The 19,553-nt window shown below is 44.7% G+C and overlaps 1 protein-coding gene across 1 annotated transcript; it reads left to right on the forward strand.

Annotated features, from left to right (window-relative positions):
* Window positions 1–16,452: 16,452 nt before the first annotated feature.
* On the forward strand, window positions 16,453–19,269 carry HMX3 (H6 family homeobox 3). Its single transcript, XM_063131591.1, has 2 exons — window positions 16,453–16,801; window positions 18,578–19,269. The coding sequence occupies exons 1-2, from the start codon at window positions 16,453–16,455 to the stop codon at window positions 19,267–19,269; spliced, it is 1,041 nt and encodes a 346-aa protein (XP_062987661.1).
* The last annotated feature ends 284 nt before the right edge of the window (window positions 19,270–19,553 follow it).

Here is a 19,553-nt window from a genome sequence, read left to right on the forward strand (position 1 = left end):
CAAAATCTCAAAGTGCCAAAGTATTTCTATGGGACTGGGGAGTCACCAGGGAGGGAAATTCAAACTGACCAGTCAATAGCCTGGGGGGACCTGTCCACGCATCCTCCAACTGAAGTAATTTCCACTGTACTTCCTTTACATAAGGTGAGTTATGGGGGCAGGGAAAGTGAAGTGGGAGAGTCAGCCTGGAATAGAGAGATATAAATGTGCAGGTCTATTGCAGCATTTCCAGGCCTGACATATTCTTTGTTCATGAATCTTTCCAGAAAGTTGGGGGTGGGAGAGGGGAGGTTTGATTCATCACAGATCCCAACCTAGATCAGGGGTCCTGCACCTACTCTAGGGTAAATATAGGGAAACATAGGCTGATAGATGGTTTTGGTACAGGAGTTCATTCTTGATTGGGACTTGAGCATGGTGGGGTAGTGGTAAGGGGGCTTTTAAGATCTGGATTGGTGCCCCTGCTCCTACTCTAGAGTAAAAATGAGACCAGATATAGCTGCTAGTCACAGATGTAAAGTAATGTCTGTTTTGGCCCTTAATGGTATGACTACAGTTACCATTAGGTAAATGCAATCTTTTCACAAGGTGCTGTTATGCTGCTGTTTTATTTCAAATATATCTATGTGCCATTGACATAAAAAGAAATCCTGGTGATCAAATTGGCCACCCTTCTAACCAGATATCTACATAGGTATATTATCTCTTCTGTCTGGTCTTGCAAGAATAAACTTATAATTATCATTATATCGGGGCTACCACAAATAGTTTGCTAATGCCAGTTGCACACTGTCAGGTGTCTTACCACAGATTTGCCATGCAGTAAACATGACATTTAAAAATGTATTGAGATGACATCAGCCAATATGCGCAACCTTTTTATTTTAGTGGATTGTTTTTGTAACTTTTTGCCGTTATACCTTTTTATAGCAAACTAACATTCTTTTTCAAAAAGAAGCTATGCCTGGAAGTTGAATGAGAAGAATGCTCTAGCCTTTTATTAGCTTCACTTTCTGCAATATATCTGGTCTGTATGCCAAGAGAAGTACAAGCAAATAGCAAGTTATTGGTTTTTCAATAATAAGGTTTTATAAAAGGAAATAAAACAGCATATCTTACCTGACAGTATTTATGGAACAATTAATATTGCCAATGTATTTTCCATTTCCTCAATATTTCATATACTGTATCAGTTCTGATATACCTCAAAATACTACAAGAAAGACCAACAGGGAAGTGAGAAAACTTTTAAAGGCAGAAATGCAATTTTCATGCCAACTTATCATATTCTCTGATATGAAATCAAAGGAAGTTGCAGTTCTCTTTAACTTTTGGGAGGGAAATCTGAAGGCACAGTTGACCATAACATCTTGTTTTAAGTCTGCACTGTTAAAATGTATCCCCTGATCTTCAAAGCTTAATTATATTCTTGTGGAGATTTATAATCCTGGCATAATTTTATTTTTTATTTTTATTTTATTTTGCCTTCAAGTGACAGAAACAATTTAATAGTCTCATACTTAGAAAAACACAGTAGACCTGATCCTGCAGTTCATAATATGTAGACTTTTATCGATGGTAACAGCCAAATACCAACATCTCACCTCAAAAGAAGAATTGTGTTTCTACATTGTGCATTCTATCCCATGTGCAGAAAAAAAATCCTTTTGGGGAGAGGCCAGGCCTTGATGCAGACGGTCCCAGGTTCAATTCCTGGCATCTCTGCCCCACCTCAAGGTAGGGCAAGAAAACTCCTGCCTGAAACTCTAGAAAGTTGCTGCCAGTCAGTTTTGACAATACTGGGCTAGATGGACCAATGGACAGTCTCGGTATGAGGCAGCTTCCAGGGTTCCTGACCATGTAAATATAAAAATGTAATAAGATAAAATACAATTTAAAAGTATGATAATGGAATTACTATGCAGTGTGAATGGAAAGTCTTTACTAAATGTGAAGATCTGACTTTTGTCTGGAGATCTTTGCTTATTCCTTTTGATGTATCTGAGAAACCTTCCCAATAAACCAGCAAAACAAGTTCCTAGGTTAGTCAGGGTGAGGAAGCCACTGTCCACTCTCCATGGTGCTGAAACCTGAAGCTGTGCCATTCACATTTTTTTTGTTTTAATTCTAAAAAAAATGTGCTGTAGATAATCCTTGATAACCACATTTAGTTAAGAGTAGTGTAGTAACAAAACACTGAATGGATGTTACTGTTAGAAGCCATTTGGTTCAGTTTGTAGCTTAGACTTCGTATTCTGAACATTTTACAAAATTTGTTCCATCATTTTATTTACACTCACACTCACACACACACACACACTAACTAATTTGGCTTGGCTGACTCCAACCTTTACACCACTGCTTCCATTTATCCAGAGATATTCTTTAACCTAAAGTTTAACAGCTTCTATGGCATTACTGTGATATAAATCAGATATGAGAGCCTTTTTAAGAAACTGATTTTTGGCTCAATGGACCATAACCACATCAAAATCAATGATTATTTAGGAACTCTTAAAACTGTAGATAATTTAGCTGCTGTACACACACATATTGGTTCTATTTTCTTCTTATTGGTTTACATGTGAATAATCTATATTTGTCTGGGTCTTCCTACACAGGTGGTTGAGTATGGATTATACCATTTTTTTTTTAACACTCCAGGCATTACTATAAAAGGTTTTGACACCATCTTCTTTTAGAAATGGACTTAAAGGGCAAACCTTGAACAAGTTTGGCATTATATTTCTACTTGATTTCAATGGAATGTAAGAAAGTTCAGCATTACATGAAAGGTACTTGGCATTCTGCAACCTACTCATGTCTCATCATATATCCTTTTTCTTCGCAGATCTAGAATTCTACATGGCCATATTGGCTCATGATACATAGATTTCTAGTACAGGATCAGATAGCTGTTTCAGAATTCTAAGGATGTAGAGTTCCCTCCCCTGGGAAGTGTGCATGGCCCCTACATTGTTGAGTTTTTGAAAATAATTTTAAACATTTCTTTTCTCTTGGGATGTAATCTGGTCCTGGGACGTTACAGTTTGAGACTGTGTGAATTTTGTTATGTAGCTGTTTAAGTAATATGGTTGGAGGTTTGTATATTGATATGTTTTTACTGTGCTGTTATACCACCCTGGGCTTCCTTGGGAAGAAGGATAGTACATCAAATAAATAAATAAATGCCATTTTCATGTTTAAAAGTTTCTAGTTCTCATTATTGAACTGCATTTTTTTTAAAGAACAGTGTTAAAAGACTTAGGAAAAAGGAGATGTGTGTAGAGGGTACCAAAGGATAGAGTTTAGGAAATAATCATTTTTCATTCTATAATTGCTGATGAATGATGTTACATGTTCCCAATGAATTACATCTGGCACTTCTGGCTGAATTGTGGCTCTACATAGAGAATCTTAGGCCACAGCTAGACCTAAGGTTTATCCTGGGATCATCCAGGGTTCACCCCTGCCTGAGCACTGGATCCCCTGTGTGTCACCTAGATGAACAGGTTTGACCCCTGGATGATCCAGGGATAAACTTTAGGTCTAGCTATGGCCCTAGTGGGAAAAGTGAAGTATTCTTCTAGTTCTATTGCTATAACCTCTGATGACTATGAATAATTGTAGAGTCTAAATGTTAATATGGAATGGTTACTTCCAAATTAAGCTGATAATTATCCTAGGTTCACCCTTCTGCCTAGGGATCATCTACAATCACTTTCTCCAGTAAGAGAGCTCCCATGCATTATTAGATCCTAATAATAATTAGATCCTTGGATAAGATCCTAACTCCATGAAGTTAGATTGATAGGAACAAGGAACAGGACCTTCTCAGAAGTGGCACCTTCCTCGTGGAATTCCTTCCCTAGAAAGGTCTGACAGCTTGTTCCTTGTTCAGGCAAGCATTGGACAGAAAAGTCAATGTTTACTGCTGTTTCTGTTTTGCCCTGTTGCCCTGAACTCATTTTAATGTTGTGAGACTCTCATTTTAACATATAATTGTTCAGATTATGTCTCAATATGCTTTTTATATGTCTTACTCCTACAACCAGTAATCCTAAAATTTTGTATTTCTAAACATTTTATATATTGCTGTTAGCCAGCTGAGGGCACTGTTGTGCTTTGTGGTCTGTTATAATTTTTAAAATACAGAGGGACATTCAGACGATTGTATTTGTTTATTTGTTTATTTACATAATTTCCATAACCACCCAATTAACACTGTACACTGGGTGGTTAACAATAAAAGTTTCAAATCCATAAACAAAACAGAATCAAACCAACCACAATGCCAACTAATGAAATAAAAACAATTAAGCCTTTCCCTGTCGTGGCCTATAGGACCTTCCTACTTAAGGCCTTGAGTAATGGCTCACCTAGTTGTATGGTTGATCTGGCTAATATCTTGCTTGCTTTGCTTTTGCTCTCTCACACCCTGGGACTGGGCAGAAGGAGCGGCAAGAATAGGAGGCCCTGGCTCCTTCTTCTCATGAAACCTAGGAGTATTTTTGAGCACTCATAAAGCTGACCCGCAGAAAGTAATCTTGCTTATATGCTTTCGTGGTATCTTTATTTAGCATTCCCACCTGGCTACCTAATGACAGACACAAAGATGGGTTTCAGACAGGGGGCAATTGGGAGAGAAATCCCTTCACAGTACAATAAAGCAAGCAGTCACTCTAAATCACAAGAAGAAACTATCCCAAACATCACATTTACACAATTGATCCATGTGAACATTAGCCAATTAATTCTGGATTGAAGTAGTAATCAAATAATTGTTTAAATCCAATGTTTTGTAAACACTCATTAGGCAACAAATATTATTTATGAGTGATGGTGTTATATTGGTGGAAATGATATGAAGAGAGGGTGACCTAAAAGAATTCTAAGTGAAATAAAAATAAATGATGAGCTCCTTTGTATACACATAAGCACCATGACTGCACATGTTCCTTAATCTAGTCCTGGTTACTTTAAAGCTTAAAATGTTTTTTTTTAATGCAGATTCATGTGCATCTCATTTAAGTTTTGTTCTCTTTCTGTCAACCCTGATCAGCCATTGTAACATGGAAGTGCCTTTCCTTAACAAAAGTCATTTCCTAGATCATTTATCTAGTGGCATTGAACCTCTTTCAGACTGAGGGCCAAATTCAATTTTGGAAAAGCTGTGGGGGATCATGTTCCCATGGGCATGGCTGAATGCAAAGGGGTGGGACCAAGGACAAAAAGGAACAGGGCCAAAATATCAGTATATTTTAGCTTAGCCCTGGAAGACAGATCCTGGATCCAATTCGAGTTGTTGGAAAGGCTTGAGTGAATAAAAAGGTTATTCACCTTTTTATTCACCTGGACTATTCACCTGGGGCTATGAAAACTGCAAGTGTGATGCTACGTAAGCCTCTCTGGGGAGGATATTCCATAGCCAGGGGCCACCACCACTAAGTCCTCTCCACACAGATAGTTTTGCACTGACACTCAATGAAGGGCTTGGATTCTGCCCGGGGTGGGGGACCTCTTTGAGCCCAAGGGCCAAATTCAGTTTTGGAGAAGCTCTCAATGAGTGTTTTCCAATAATGGGTGGGTCAAACACAAATGAGGTGGGCCCCCAAAAATGCAAATAAAATAAATACCAGCATATTGTAGTTGGAAGTTCCTGTTCCCAGTGACAAAGCCAAAGGAGAGGCTTGACAATATTTTAGACTGGAGGTGGAGTGGGGTCTGCACAAAAGCTGGGAAACCAGCAATGGATTGGTGGTTGGAGGAAAGGGGGTGGGGCCAAGAAAAGGGGCGTGGCCTTATGGGGAAACCCACTGGGCTGGATAGGAGAGCCAGACTTGGCCCCTAGGTTTGAGGATCCCCAACCCCTGGATTATGCTATAAACCATGACAACCACATTGACTTGTTGTCTCAGGTCTCTTGAAATCAATGGGATTAAAGCTGCAATGCTGAACACACCTGCCTAGAAGTAAGCCCCACTTAACTCTGCAGGATTTACCTCTGAATAAACCTGTTTAGGATTGCTCAGTTATTGATAGTTAACGTTTGCTGAATTGGTCCCTGCATGGATTACAGGAGAACTGATTTTCAGCGAGGAGGTAAGAATGGGAGACTGTATAATATTTCTATGTATGCAGTATTAATTGTGTTATTATTCTAAGCAATGTGGAAAATATTCTTATGTAAACCACCCAGAGAGCTTCGGCTATGGGGTGGTATAAAAATGTAAAAAATATATATAATAACACTAATTTTGTTTTCCCTTTTTATTAAGAAATCATAATTGTATAAATTCTGTAAAGCCACACACAGCACTTCAAATCCCTCCGACCCCCATAGTGATGAGGCAGAACTTTCCACTCTAAAATAGATGTACGACTTTTCTCTAATCCTCTTGGCTGGTACAGCCATCTAATGCACACACAGCTCAGCAATACAAGGTACCTCTGCAATATTTATTGCAGCATTCTGTGTAAGTAGTCCTCATTCTGGTGTGTTCTATTACTCACTGTGTTCTAAAAAAAAAAAGTTATCTCAATTGAAAAATATATGATCAATGTTATTAGTGTAATCCATTCATAGCTTTATAGACCCCAAGTCTTTCAGGGAGTGTCATAAATCTTCAGGATGACCCTGGCAGGCAGGAGTTTGCTTCACAGCTGTGATTCAATGGATGGCTTAGAAAAAAAAGAAAGAAAAGACAAAGGGGGGGGGGGAGAGATCATGCTGCTGGACAGCTCCTTGTTAGATGGGGAAATCTGGAGACATTTTGACCCAGTTCAATTCAGCAATCATAAACCCCTGTCAGATTTCATGTTAATGCAGGACCAAATCCTTCCGTCTATTTGCCAACCATACAATTCTTAGTAGTATATGTTCAAAGATCTGTGAATTTCTTAAATCTGCAATTAGCTCCACTGATAATTTCATGAAGTAAAACTTCCAGATTTCGTTGAAGTAGAGAATCCAGCAGAAAATTTGACTGCAGCAATGAATACATCTGCACATGTAATGAATGGCACTGAATTAATAGGCAAACAGCGTTATGTATATAGAACTCATAAGATTTACACATTTCACACATCCAAATACCCATGGTTGTGTATTTGCTTCTTTGCTTTGCTTTATTAACAAACCCTTTGCTCATAAATATCAAATTGATGACATTCATACTGACTAGTGGAGGCTGGTGGCTCTGATTTTTGTAGGATCATGAATCCATTCTGGATTTCAGTCAGAAGTGACCAGAACTCTAAAGTAGCTGTCCAAGGTACTGAACCTATTTGGTGCTTGTCCCATTCAGCACCTTGGATAACTCCTTTAGAGTTCTGGGTGGCTCTAACTGAAACCCAGAATGGATTCACAGCCCCACAGAAATTGGATTCACCAACCTCTACTGACACTTACAGAATGACTGTGTTACAGTGGCTGATTGGTTTCCATGTCTTTGTTAGGCAGTTCTCAACAGGAAACTGCAAAACATTGTGGGGAGCACAATTAGCTCATAGTGCAGGGGTGCAGAATCTGAGGGCTGGAGGCCAAATCCAGCCCTATGGGGTTCTCTTGATGGCTATGCCCCTCCCCACCCCCAGTCCCACCTCTTTCTCCCATGATTGGTGGTTTTCTGGATTTTGCGCCATTCCTCCACCTCCACGTCCAGTTCTACAAGGATGAAATGCGTCTTCTAAAGCTCAGTTGTTGGCAGTAAGAGTTTTAAGCTGGAACTGTTGTTATGTTGGCCCTGTCCACTTTGCCTTTGCCCTACCGACCCCTGAGAGTTACTCCAAAATGGAATTTAGTCCTTGGGCCAAAAGTGATTCAACAGCCCTGCCATAGTGGCTTGGAATATGCAAAGACTGACTGAGGGAAGTTCTATGCCTCAGTGAAAACACTGAGAATGGAAATGAAGGAGAGAAATGTTTTTAAAAGTATAATAGAAATGAGGGCAAGCTAACCCTTTTATTATTATTTAATAGCCACGTCCCCTAGAATTCACCACAGCATCTGAATGCAGAGACAAAGGGCCCTGCGTATGTGAATTCCGCTCACCCTTTCCATGCAATTTCACTCTCTGCTCCCTCTTCAAAGTGTTTCTCTTCATCATGACCCCACTTTCTTCTTTTCCCCTCCAGGTTGAATACCTTGTGCTAAATGTTCTCTTGGTGATACACTGCTCTATATAGATTGGCTTTCTTACTTGAGCCACCTATATTGTCTAATTGAACAAGATATTTCTGAATTAAGTTGACATTTATGGTTGGATACCACCATTTTTCTTTTGCTGCCAGGGATCTTGTATATGTATATAAGTGTACGTCACAATTGCATGATAAGCATGAAATTCAATAAGTGAAGCTTTCCATCACAGCATCTTCAGCTTGCAAAAAGCTTCTCCCACTGTATTTTCACCACCATGAAAACCACTTCTGCAAGATAGATTAGGAAGGCTTCTCATTATTTTCCTCTGGTCAGGTGAAATAAAACTTGCATTTTCAGCAGCACCAGGGGACTACAACTAAATAAAAACAATGACTTGAATAAAATATTAAATTATATGTTTAAATAAGTTTGCAATTCTAAACATACTTACTTGGAAACATGCCTTTTTGAAATAAATTTAAATTACTTCTAAGTAAATATATTTGGAATGGATCATTCATGTGTAATATAGTGATGAATGCTTCTCTGTGTTCTGTCCCTTCATCCCCCACCCATCCAATTTTCTTTTGTAGTGCCACCACTGCATATATATTTTGTACAGTGTACACAAAAGCAATATTTTAACAGTCAGTATATTACTTCTCTACTTTGGAAACCTAATTATAAAATGTTATTTTGTTAATATTATTCTATTTCTGTTTTGTGGTATTTCTGCAGTAGTAGTAGTAATGGTAAATGTCCCTGTATTGCCCAACATCTCATCACTCTCAAATACTAGAGTTTTCAGAACACTTAGTACATTGTATTAAAAGCATGAGATCCAATTTTCAAGTAAAAGCAAATAGCGTATTGCCAGATATGTACAATTTGCAGGCAGGCATTTGGTAAGCAAGGTACTCTGCTCTTTTCTTTTCTTTTAAGACTTTTGACTGTGATCCAAAAAACCAAGAAAATAAATAGAAATGACCCAAAGCCTCAACAACAATACCCCAAACTTCGTACAATTTGTTTCCCATTTCCAAGTGTTTTGGGGGGCTTATGTTCTTCAAACAACCTCTGCCATGTCACTGGATTTCCAAAAGCATTTAGCAATTGCCAAATATTGGCCCTACTTAAACGATAACAAAATAACAACAACGTAACAAAAATAACAAATAGTTCAATGAAACACAACACAACCCACCCACCCCGCCCATCCTAACATATCTGTCAGGCAAGAAAATAATGAGCTGGGTTTGCACTTCCAGTTTTAAGGAAGGGGAATATCCACCCATCTGTCTTGGTGCTGGGTCTTCTAATTTGGTTATGCCATCCAGGTCAGCTGATCTACTTCATTTGAGGTCTGCTTCCTTTCAATGGCTGCACTGAAAACTAAGAGCTTCAGCTTAACTTGGTTGTGGATCTGGTTAACAGCATGGGTTGGTCTATATTTGCATAGATGTTTATCTCGCTTCGTACTATCCTGTAACTTCCCTGGCAAAGTGAAATTCTATCAACTTCCTCCTCCATCTCAACATCTCACCTTAAGGATGCAGACAACCTCGAGATCACTTGAAATGAATTAGCTGCCTCTTAACGTGCTTTAACCATTTTGCAGGCATCACAATTAAGACAGTTAAAGAGTAGTAAACAGGTGGGTTTTAATCCTCATCCTTTTAGTGTCAGTGTGAAGTGGAAATTCTAATGCATGTTAGTGACTGTAGCTATAACTGCAAAAGGCTTTGAATCTGGGGTAACTATCACTGAATAGAAGAGATGGAGTGCTGCATTAAATGCATCTTTGTCATATAGATAGATAGATCTATAGATCTGTATGTATGTACTTGCAGTGCTATAATTTGTATCCAAATAGATTCCCATAAAATAGGTAGGTAGAAGAAATGCAACTGAGAATAATATGAATATTTTAACTGAAAAGGGCATAGAAATGTTTCAAACGAAGAACATACATTCATGTAGTGCAGAGTTGGGGAACCTTTTCAGCATAATCTGGGAAAGGCCTGGGGACCACATTCTATATGTGGGTATGGCTAGAGGCAAAGTGAGTGGAGTGAAAATGTGATTCTTATTGATTTTAAGCCTATGCAGAAGTAAGCAGGACAAGCCTCTGCTTGTAAGTAACACTTGAAGTAGGTAACACTTTCAAATAGCATCCTTAATAAGAAACCTCTGCTTGTCTACTCAGCATTGCAGATGGCGCAACGGTTAAAAAACAATTGCTTCTAATGCCACTAGTTGGCTCACCTTGGCTGAGGCAGTATTTGAACCCAGGAGTGTCCAGTTCATAGCCTTAGCTGCTCCACTCCACCAGTAAGGAACCATATAGTGAATGATTCATCCATCTGATGAGATCAATATAATAGTTTTTCTTTGTTTCCTCCATCCTGGCTATTTTATGTGTGTGTCTCTTCCTTGTCCCCCTCCACACACAAACATTTCATACCGCCCTATCCAATCTGTGTTTCTACTGATTTTAAAACATACTGTTGGAGGGCCACTTACTTGTTCTATATAACACTTCAGAGCATTTACACACAGAGAGCAGGACAATCCATGGGAATGAACAAGCATGATCTAGAAAGGCAACATCCCGAGGTGAGGGGAAAGGGCACAAAAGGGAAAGTGCATCCTGCACACTATATGGTCAGTAATGATAATCACTATTCATATAGTTATATTCTGAATATGTAACCATGTATGTCTCCCCTATGCTTCCTTCCACACCCCAAAAATCTGGGAAGAAAGGGGGATCTATGCAGTGTTTCATGTCAAGCAGCCTCCCCCAACTCCAGATGTGTTGGACTGAAAATCTGGGAATGATGGGTGTTGTACTCCAAGACACCAAGCTGGAAAAAGGAGATGTAAAATTTGCTATGAAGTCAGACTGACAAAAATAATCGTTGTTTTCTTACTTGCACTGGTAGCTAGGAAACGGAGAGCTCATTTTGTTGCTCCAATTTAAATGTTCTTTGGTTTCATTGTGGCTTACAGCTAAACCACTGGAGTGCTACGTTCCAAAATCATCAGCCTCACCCTAACCATTGTATTGCTTCATCATCGCAAGTTGCTTGGCACTCACACCAGAAAACATGCTATAGATGTTGTAGTAGTAGTTCATTACAGTCACAAGACCAGCAAAGTAGAATAGCTCTGTGAATACCATGATATAAAAGCAGTTACAGTTGATTAAAAGTAAAAAATTTAAAAGTACAATTGAATAAAATTGATTGTTGCTGTGGTAGGCAGGGCAGTAAATGAAGTGAATGGCAAACAAGCATTCAAACTGCATCCAGTATGGTAGCCCAGGAGACTTCACCAGTTCTTAGCAAGCCCCAGAAATTAGAAACCCTTTCTGAACACCACCAACTCTGTTCTGCCATCAATATTTCATAAAGGGACAGGGGCCCATCAATGCTGAGGGAGGGATTACCTGAGCTTTTGGCTGCCTTTTGATCAAATGCAGTGCATTCAGAATTTCAGATACATTTATTTCCATAGAGTATGCCCCAGTTAAATAAACTGTGTTGCTGCTGTCAAAAGGAGCCTGGATAAACAGGGACTGCAGTTGTTGCCGCTGATCTTCGCTCTTGTACTGTATAATACTGAACTCATGGATCTTGAGAAATTCCATAAGGTTAGGTCTGTTAAGCTGCCACACTAAATACTGGTCCATTAATACTGGTCCATAACTCAGGGGGACCTATTTCTGCTGTTATACAACACCAACTTGCCTAGCGTGATCATATGGAAATGAGGACAGGGCTCCTGTATAGAATAGAAAAAGGAATTTCAGCAGGTGTCTTTTGTATGCATGTAGCACCTGCTGAAATTCCCTCTTCATCACAACAGTTAAAGCTGCAGGAGCTATACTAGAGTGACCAGATACAAAAGAGGGCAGGGCTCCTGCAGCTTTAACTGTTGTGATGAAGAGGGAATTTCACCAGGTGCTGCATGCATACAAATGACACCTGCTGAAATTCCCTTTTCTATACAAGTGTTAAAGATGCAGGAGCCCTGTCCTCCTTTCCATCTGAGACTTACCTGAGAGTAATCTCCACTGAAGTCACTTGGACTTACTTCAGAGTAGACATACATGAGATTGCAGTGTTAGGCTCCACTCCTATAAACATTTACCTGGGAGTAAAACCCCAATTGAACTTAATTCAAAGCAGACATGCATAGGATTTCACTGTTAGGTCTGTTACCACAGGAACATTAAATGCGGAGATTTATTGTGGCAAAGCTTTGGTTGGACTAGAGCTCACTTCATAACAAAGTGTCCTGGAGCATCTTAAACATTAACAAATGTATTGTGGTGAAAACTTTGGTGTACAGTTAGTCAATTGTTAATGTGCCACAAGGGCCCTTGGTTGTTCATGCCACAACAGCCTATCACAGCAACCCCTCTGGAATTTTTTACTTGATTCATGTACTTCATAAAACGGGCTCTAGACCACTAAAGCTTATGTCACAGAAAAAAGGATGGTCTTTAGGATTCCATACGCTCTTCTTTGTGCATCTTGATAAAAGCTATCCGTTCCTTACAGCTGTTTGTCCCAGCCAAATCTGGGTAAAGCACTACCCACTTGAAGCATAGAAAAGGCCAACAGAGGGCGCTGTGAGCTTTAGTTTTGCTGAGGGGGAAGTAGTGGAGGCGGCGGCTGGGATGGTGGGTGGCTGGGTGGCGGGGGGGGGGGGAGCGAGCACAAGCGGATTATTTAAATTGCTACAAATAATTAATTCCCTTTCCCACACACACGCTCAACAAAGCGCTGGAAATGTCATTCTAAACAATATGCGCAAACGCGATGCACAGCACAGTGCGATCCTATGCTTGTCTTCCCTAAAATGTCCCATTGATTTCAATGGTGCTCGCTCCCAGGTAAGTAGATATAGGATTGCAACCTAAGCGCTTAATGTTACGCATGTCTACTCATGCCTAAGCATGAATAGGAATGCAACTAGTGATGCCAGAGAATTACCTTCTTCTTCTTTTTTATCATCTATTTTCCCGCGGAGATAATATCAAGAATCCAAATTTGACCTGGCCAGGTTTACCTACATATATGGGGTATGGGAACTCCTCGATTTTGCTTGCCTGTCAGAAAAGCAAAAGAAAAAAAAGAAAAGAAAACAACAACAACCACGTAGACAAATCGGACTTATAGAGAGATCTATTATTATCTGTATTTGTATTATTCATTATGCAGCGACATCCCTGGCCTGCCGCTTTATAGAGTCACATAAGCAAACAAGCAACTAAACAAACAAACAAACAAACAAACCCTTTGCCTCTCCTGGAGTGGTCCTAATAGGTGCTTGCTTTAATCTTTTAGATATTTTCAATCGAATATAAATCTGTGTGTGTGTGTGTGTGTGTGTGTGTGTGCGCGCGCGCGCGCGTGTGTGTGTGTGTGTGTTCAGATTTATTTCCCAGGCCATTTTCTAAGTCTGTGCGGACAAATCTTCATTTTCTGCGAGAGCAGAAGAGTCTGGTATAGAAAACTGGTTTGTTTCTTTTGGGCATCGTCGTCCTTCCTCGGTTTGGAATACATTTTAGATAAGCCAGGCGGGAGGGGGGAGGGGGGGAGGGGGGGTTCAGTGAGATTTAACGCGGAATTCTGCCCCCAAACAAGGATGGGATACATGGCTCTTTTTCTTTCTTTTCCACAACTATGTATATATGTGCTTACGTGAAAGATAGACTAACAAAAGAGTGAGTTTATTTATATATTACTATGTTGTTAGTCTAGTTATCTTTCTCATATATATATATATTATATATGATTCGTCGAAGGGCAATTATCTGGGGTATTGGGGCGGAGTTTGTGTATTCAGGGGGAAAACCGAGCTCTGCCTTTTCAGAAAATTTACGCGTGTATATTCAGCCGTGAATCATGGCTAAATTGTAGGGATATTCGAAAGAAAGAAAAGGTGTTTCCTTTTTGTTTCTTTTTTGTTCTAAATGGGAAGACTATTTTAGCTGGATAGATTTATGCAGCTGCAAAGTAAGACCAGTCGGTTTGCCTTAACTAGTGTAAACAATATAGTTTGCTCTTTAACAAATGGGTGTCCTCTGAGATGGAGAAATGTTTTTTTAAGAACAGTGTTTGCTTTAAGTGACTTAAGGAGGGCAGAACATAACCACATACACAAAGGATTTCCTCCTGCCCCATGTCTCTCCGAATTTCTTCCCAAATGTGTTTTGGAAAGAATATTCCCAACCACTGCAAAAAATAATAATGACCTAAATTCAAGCCGGATGGTTAACATGAGTGTGTGTAGGGTGGGGTGGGGTGGCGGGAGAAGCATTCGGGTCCCGTTTCATTGACACGGCTTGATTTCCTTCTTTTCCCTGTTTGGGTCTTTTAATATTTTTGGAACGTGCCAGACAGAGATCTTTTTAGATGAATCCTTTCACGCCACCTGGGCGAAGTTGTAAGGTGAGCTCGCTTTTAAAACACCCCTGCCTTTAGAACAGCAACTTCGCCCTTCAGTCTTCTTTTTCTGATAAATACCTTTTGCACAGTTCTGATGATGACCAGGCGTTTTTGCGCTCACAACCTTCTCCCCATTCCATGTCTTATCCCGGCTCCTAAAACACATTCATTTGGATGCGAGCACATCTCCCTGCGATCAACGGGACTTCAGTTCAATCATACACGTTTAGGGTCTCTGTATCTGGGGCCCTTGGCTTTGGCCCATTTCTGCGTCTGAGAGGTCCCAGGGCTGTCGATGCCGTTTGGTTTGGAAACGGCACCTCTCTGTACAGACAACGGTCGGTCTCCGTTTGGATCCTGATCTCCTTTTCTCTTTCTTTTACTGTCTGGAAATCGCTCGCTGGAAAGCTTTGGATCTGACACGTGAACAGCGCTTCCCCTAAAACTTATTTATTTATTCATTCATTCATTCATTCATTCATTCATTCATTCATTCATTCATTCATTTATTCTTATAGCTAATCGAGATAACGGCCCAGCGGAAAAGGTCATACCCCGACTTCTACGCTCTTCCCTCCACCCTTCTACTGTCCACGAAGCAAGGGACGGGGAAGAATTCAGAGGAAGCCGATTTCAAACTCGGCGCGTTCACACCGGATGGGGAGGCAACTCCGGATCAGGGGACGTCGTGGCGTCCAGTTTTTTGGGATTTTTTTGGGGGGTGTTTAAACATCAACCCGAGACGCTTTCCCATCGCAGGGGATCGTTTTAGGGAAGCGCTCCTGAGCCAGGCGCTTTTTGGATCGGCGACCCACCGAGGCTGCCGGAACTTGCTTGGACTGTGTCAAGTTTCAGAGCGAGGACGACAGCCCCCCTTTGCCCCACCCTCGGGCAGGAGATGGGCTGTGAAGTGAGCCTAGGTCTGAGCGCCTCACCTCCCTCCTCCTCCTCCTCCTCCCCATATGCCCAGATCTAAGAAGGGATGGCCGGGCTGACTGTGGCTGATCCTCCTTCTCCTTGTCTTTGGGCCAGGAGATCTCCGAGCCGAGGAAAGAGACGAAGAAAAAGAAGAGGCGCGAGCGCGTGTGTGTGCGTGTGTTCGCGCGGGGAGTCTCTGCTCTGTGGGATCCGTGTCACTCCCTTCCTTGTTCTCGGAGCGCTGCTTCAGCCGAGCCAATCTCCTTTTGTGCTAATAGCCTTGTCCTCATTTGCTGCCTAATTGGACTATATAAAGCCAATAAGAGGCGAGCTCTCGTAGCCTGGAGCCAAAGGACCAAATCGAAGGGGGGCGTGGATGTGTGTGTGTGTGCGCGCGCGCGCGGTGGGGGGGGATAGAGGGACTGGGGGCGGGCGCGGGGGTGCAGCCGCCTGCTTCTCGCTTCCTCGCTCGCTCGCTCACTCCCTCTTCTTTGCCCTGCCTAGTGGGACCGGGGGAGCCCTGGTGGGGCCCAGCCGCGCCGCCGCCGCCGCCGCCGCCGCCGCCTTGCCCTGCCCTGCCTGATGCCGCTTGCCACTCGACGCGCCCAATCGCCGCGGACTCCCCGCAGTTAACTTGGGATGACATTTGGATTTCATCATTAGCATTCGGCGCCGGATTGACGCAGCAGAAGCCAGCGCAGCAGCGCAGCGGTGGTGGCCCCCGCTGCCTCCCCAGTCCCGCTGGTCTGAATCGTGCCGGGGTTCGGGAACGGTCCGGGGGTGCCTCCTTCCCGCCCCCCGTCCTGCCCCCTCCTCCCGCCCTTCCTCCCCCTTCCCCTCCTTTCTCAATGCCATCGGCCAATTCGGAGCCACTCCGGAACGCAGTGTGACCGCCGCCCCGGAAAGGGGGGACAACTCAGGGGAGGAAAAATGCCCGAGACCGGACAGGACGCCGCCAGCAATCCACCGCCGCCACCGCCGCCGCCGCCGCCGCCTCCCTCGCAGCCCAAGGAGTCGCCTTTCTCCATCAAGAACTTACTCAATGGGGACCATCCCAAGGCGTCTCCGAAGCAGCCCCGGGCGCTTTTCCCGCCGGCCGCCAAGGGGGCCCTGGAAGGGGCCGGCTTCGCCCTGTCGCAGATGGGCGACCTCGCCTTCCCACGCTTCGAGATCCCGGCTCAGAGGTTTGCTCTGCCTGCTCACTACTTGGAGAGGTCCCCTGCCTGGTGGTATCCATACAGCCTGACCCCCGCGGGAGGTCACCTGCCTAGGCCAGAAGGTATCCGTCCCCCACCCACCCCATTTCACGAACCCATCAGGCCGGGGAGGGGGGGTCTAGGTCTCTTCCTGGTGGAAGCACAAGTTGGGCTCCATCATCTCCATGCTGCGCTCTCCTCCTGGGCCCACTCCTCCCCTGTGGCTTTCCATGATCGTCTCTACTCTCCAGGTCTCCCATAGGCCAGTCCCCCCCCCACCAAGGCAAACCAGGTCTTCCTTCCTGGTGTGAGCTGGGTCTTTCCAGGGCCAGCTAGGTGACACCCCCCCCCCCAAGGCAGCCTTCTCCTACCTGGACCCCACCAGGTGTTGTGGACTACAACTCCCAACATCCCCGACCATTGGCCATGCTGTGTGGGACTGATGAAAGTTGTAATCCAAAACATCTGAAAGCAACAAGGTTGGAGAAGTCTGCCCTGGGGGGCGGGATGGTCTTCTTAACCATCTCCGACTTGTAGGCACTGGCCAGAAGGCCATCTAGGGTTGTGGAGAGAAAGGGTTGGCCCTCCGGTCTCCTTATGACTATCACCTGGACTAGGCTTTGAACTCTGTATATCGAAGGGAGTCCCATTCCTACCCCTTTCCACCATGCCATGTATTGCTGCCCTCCTCAATTCTATGACACCTTAGAGAGAACATAACTTCCAGGCAGTGGAGGCTGGTGGCTCCGTTTTCAGTGGAGCTGTCATTCCATTCTGGATTTTAGTCAGAACCAGCCAGAACTCTAGAGCTATCCAAGGTGCTGAACTCTAGCCTCAATCTTGGTTCAGCACCTTGGATAGCTTCTTTTGAGTTCTAGGTGGTTCTGACTGAAACCCAGAATGGAAATATAGCCCCACCGAAATCGGAGCCACCAGCCTCCACTGGTTCTACAGGATTTTATCGAGGGACAAGAGGGGTTTGTGCTTCTCTCTGCTTTTCTTAGCTTCCTTGGTTCCTTTCCCCATGACAAGCACACTTCCTTGGAAGTAAGCCCCATTAATTACAAGGAAGTGTGCCCAGGAGGACCCCATGGGACTTAAGTTTCCAGCGTGCCTCATAGAAACATAATTGCCAGAGAGACGCCTCATAGTTCACTGCCTTTGAAACCCCTGGGACTTATGCGCTAGTTCCTGCGTTTAGGATCGCAGCTTGAAATGGAACTTTTGGAACTCACTGCTGCAATTCTAAGGTCAGCTTCTTGAAAATAAGCGCCACGGGAATCTCATGGCCATCCAGTTAGGATCTGGGAATGAGGCTGCTGGGTGTAAGGCAGAAATAAATGAGTCCCACCGTGTTCAACGGGGGTTATCCCTAAATAAGTATGCACAGAATTGCAGCAGGACTGTATTAGCTATGCCAACTAAGAATCACTGCCCTAAAAGGGTCTGACTGACCAGGCGCTCAGCATCAGGGGGCAGGACTCTGGTTCTAGGGCTGCCGTCCTGCGCACTCTGATCTGGCTGCAAGTCCCAACGAACGCCGTGGGACTTACTTCTGAGTAGGGAGGGATGCACAGGACTGGGTCGGCTGAAGCCCACGAGAACCTCGATTCACAGCCTAATCGCGGCCTTATTTACTCAGAACGAAGCCCAGGCCCGCTGTGATCCACGGGGCTTTGGGTGTTGTACCTAAGCGCTCCCTTCTAGGGAGTAAGTCCCCTGACTTCAGCGGCGCTTTCTTCCGAGTAAACGTGCTTCAGATGGCGGCGTTAGGCGCGGGTGACCCGTGTTGGCGGCTGGGAAACGCGACTCGATCCCTCTCTCTGTGTCTTCTCTGTCTCTGTCTCGCTCCCGTCCAGTTTCCGTGGACAAATCGCTGCTCAGAGACTCCTCGCCGGCCTCGGGGGGCACGGACAGGGACTCGCCGGACTCGCCCTCGCTGAAGGCCGAGCGGGACGCCAAGGAGCTGGACTCCAAGAGCCCGGACGAGATCATCCTGGAGGAGAGCGACTCCGAGGAGGCCAAGAAGGAGGAGGAGAGCAGCGCCGAGGACTGGCCCAAGCGCGAGGCGGACGGCGGCGGCGGCGGCGGCGGCAGCCCGGAGAAGAAGCCGGCGTGCCGCAAGAAGAAGACGCGCACCGTCTTCTCGCGCAGCCAGGTCTTCCAGCTCGAGTCCACCTTCGACATGAAGCGCTACCTGAGCAGCTCCGAGCGGGCCGGCCTGGCCGCCTCGCTCCACCTGACCGAGACGCAGGTCAAGATCTGGTTCCAGAACCGGCGCAACAAGTGGAAGCGGCAGCTGGCCGCCGAGCTGGAGGCCGCCAACCTCAGCCACGCCGCGGCGCAGCGCATCGTCCGCGTGCCCATCCTCTACCACGAGAACGCCGGCGCCGACGGCGGGGGCGGCGGAGGCCCGGGAGGCGGCGGGGGCGGCCCGGGAGGCCCCACGGCGGCCGGCGCGCCCGTCAGCCAGCCCTTGCTCACCTTCCCCCACCCCGTCTACTACTCGCACCCCGTGGTCACCTCGGTGCCCCTCCTGCGGCCGGTCTGAGGACTCCGCCTGGCCCAGGCCGACAGGGGACAAGCCAGGGAGGCGGACAGAGAGGGAGAGACGGGGATGGGGGGGGCTTGGGGGGAAGGGCGGACAGACGGACGGACGGAGGGGGGGGGGGCGTCTTGAAAAAGCCGTCCGAGGGAGATGCCCCCTGCTTCTCTCGCAGCCAGGCCTCCCAGGCGAACAGCTCGGCTCCCACCCCGGGGCAGCGGGGAACAAGCAGAGACTGTTGTGTTGTTCTAAGTACGCCCAGGCCTTGTGTGCAATTTCCTCCGAGCCCG

Source organism: Elgaria multicarinata, chromosome 8 (assembly GCF_023053635.1).
Source record: "Elgaria multicarinata webbii isolate HBS135686 ecotype San Diego chromosome 8, rElgMul1.1.pri, whole genome shotgun sequence".
In the NCBI taxonomy this organism is placed as follows: Eukaryota; Metazoa; Chordata; class Lepidosauria; order Squamata; family Anguidae; genus Elgaria; species Elgaria multicarinata.

Bases quoted from the DNA above. Each gene is read 5' to 3' on its own strand.
- HMX3 (XM_063131591.1), top strand. From the start codon at position 16,453: ATGCCCGAGACCGGACAGGACGCCGCCAGCAATCCACCGCCGCCACCG. The intron at 16,802-18,577 runs GTATCCGTCCCC...GCTCCCGTCCAG, and splicing joins TCACCTGCCTAGGCCAGAAG to TTTCCGTGGACAAATCGCTG.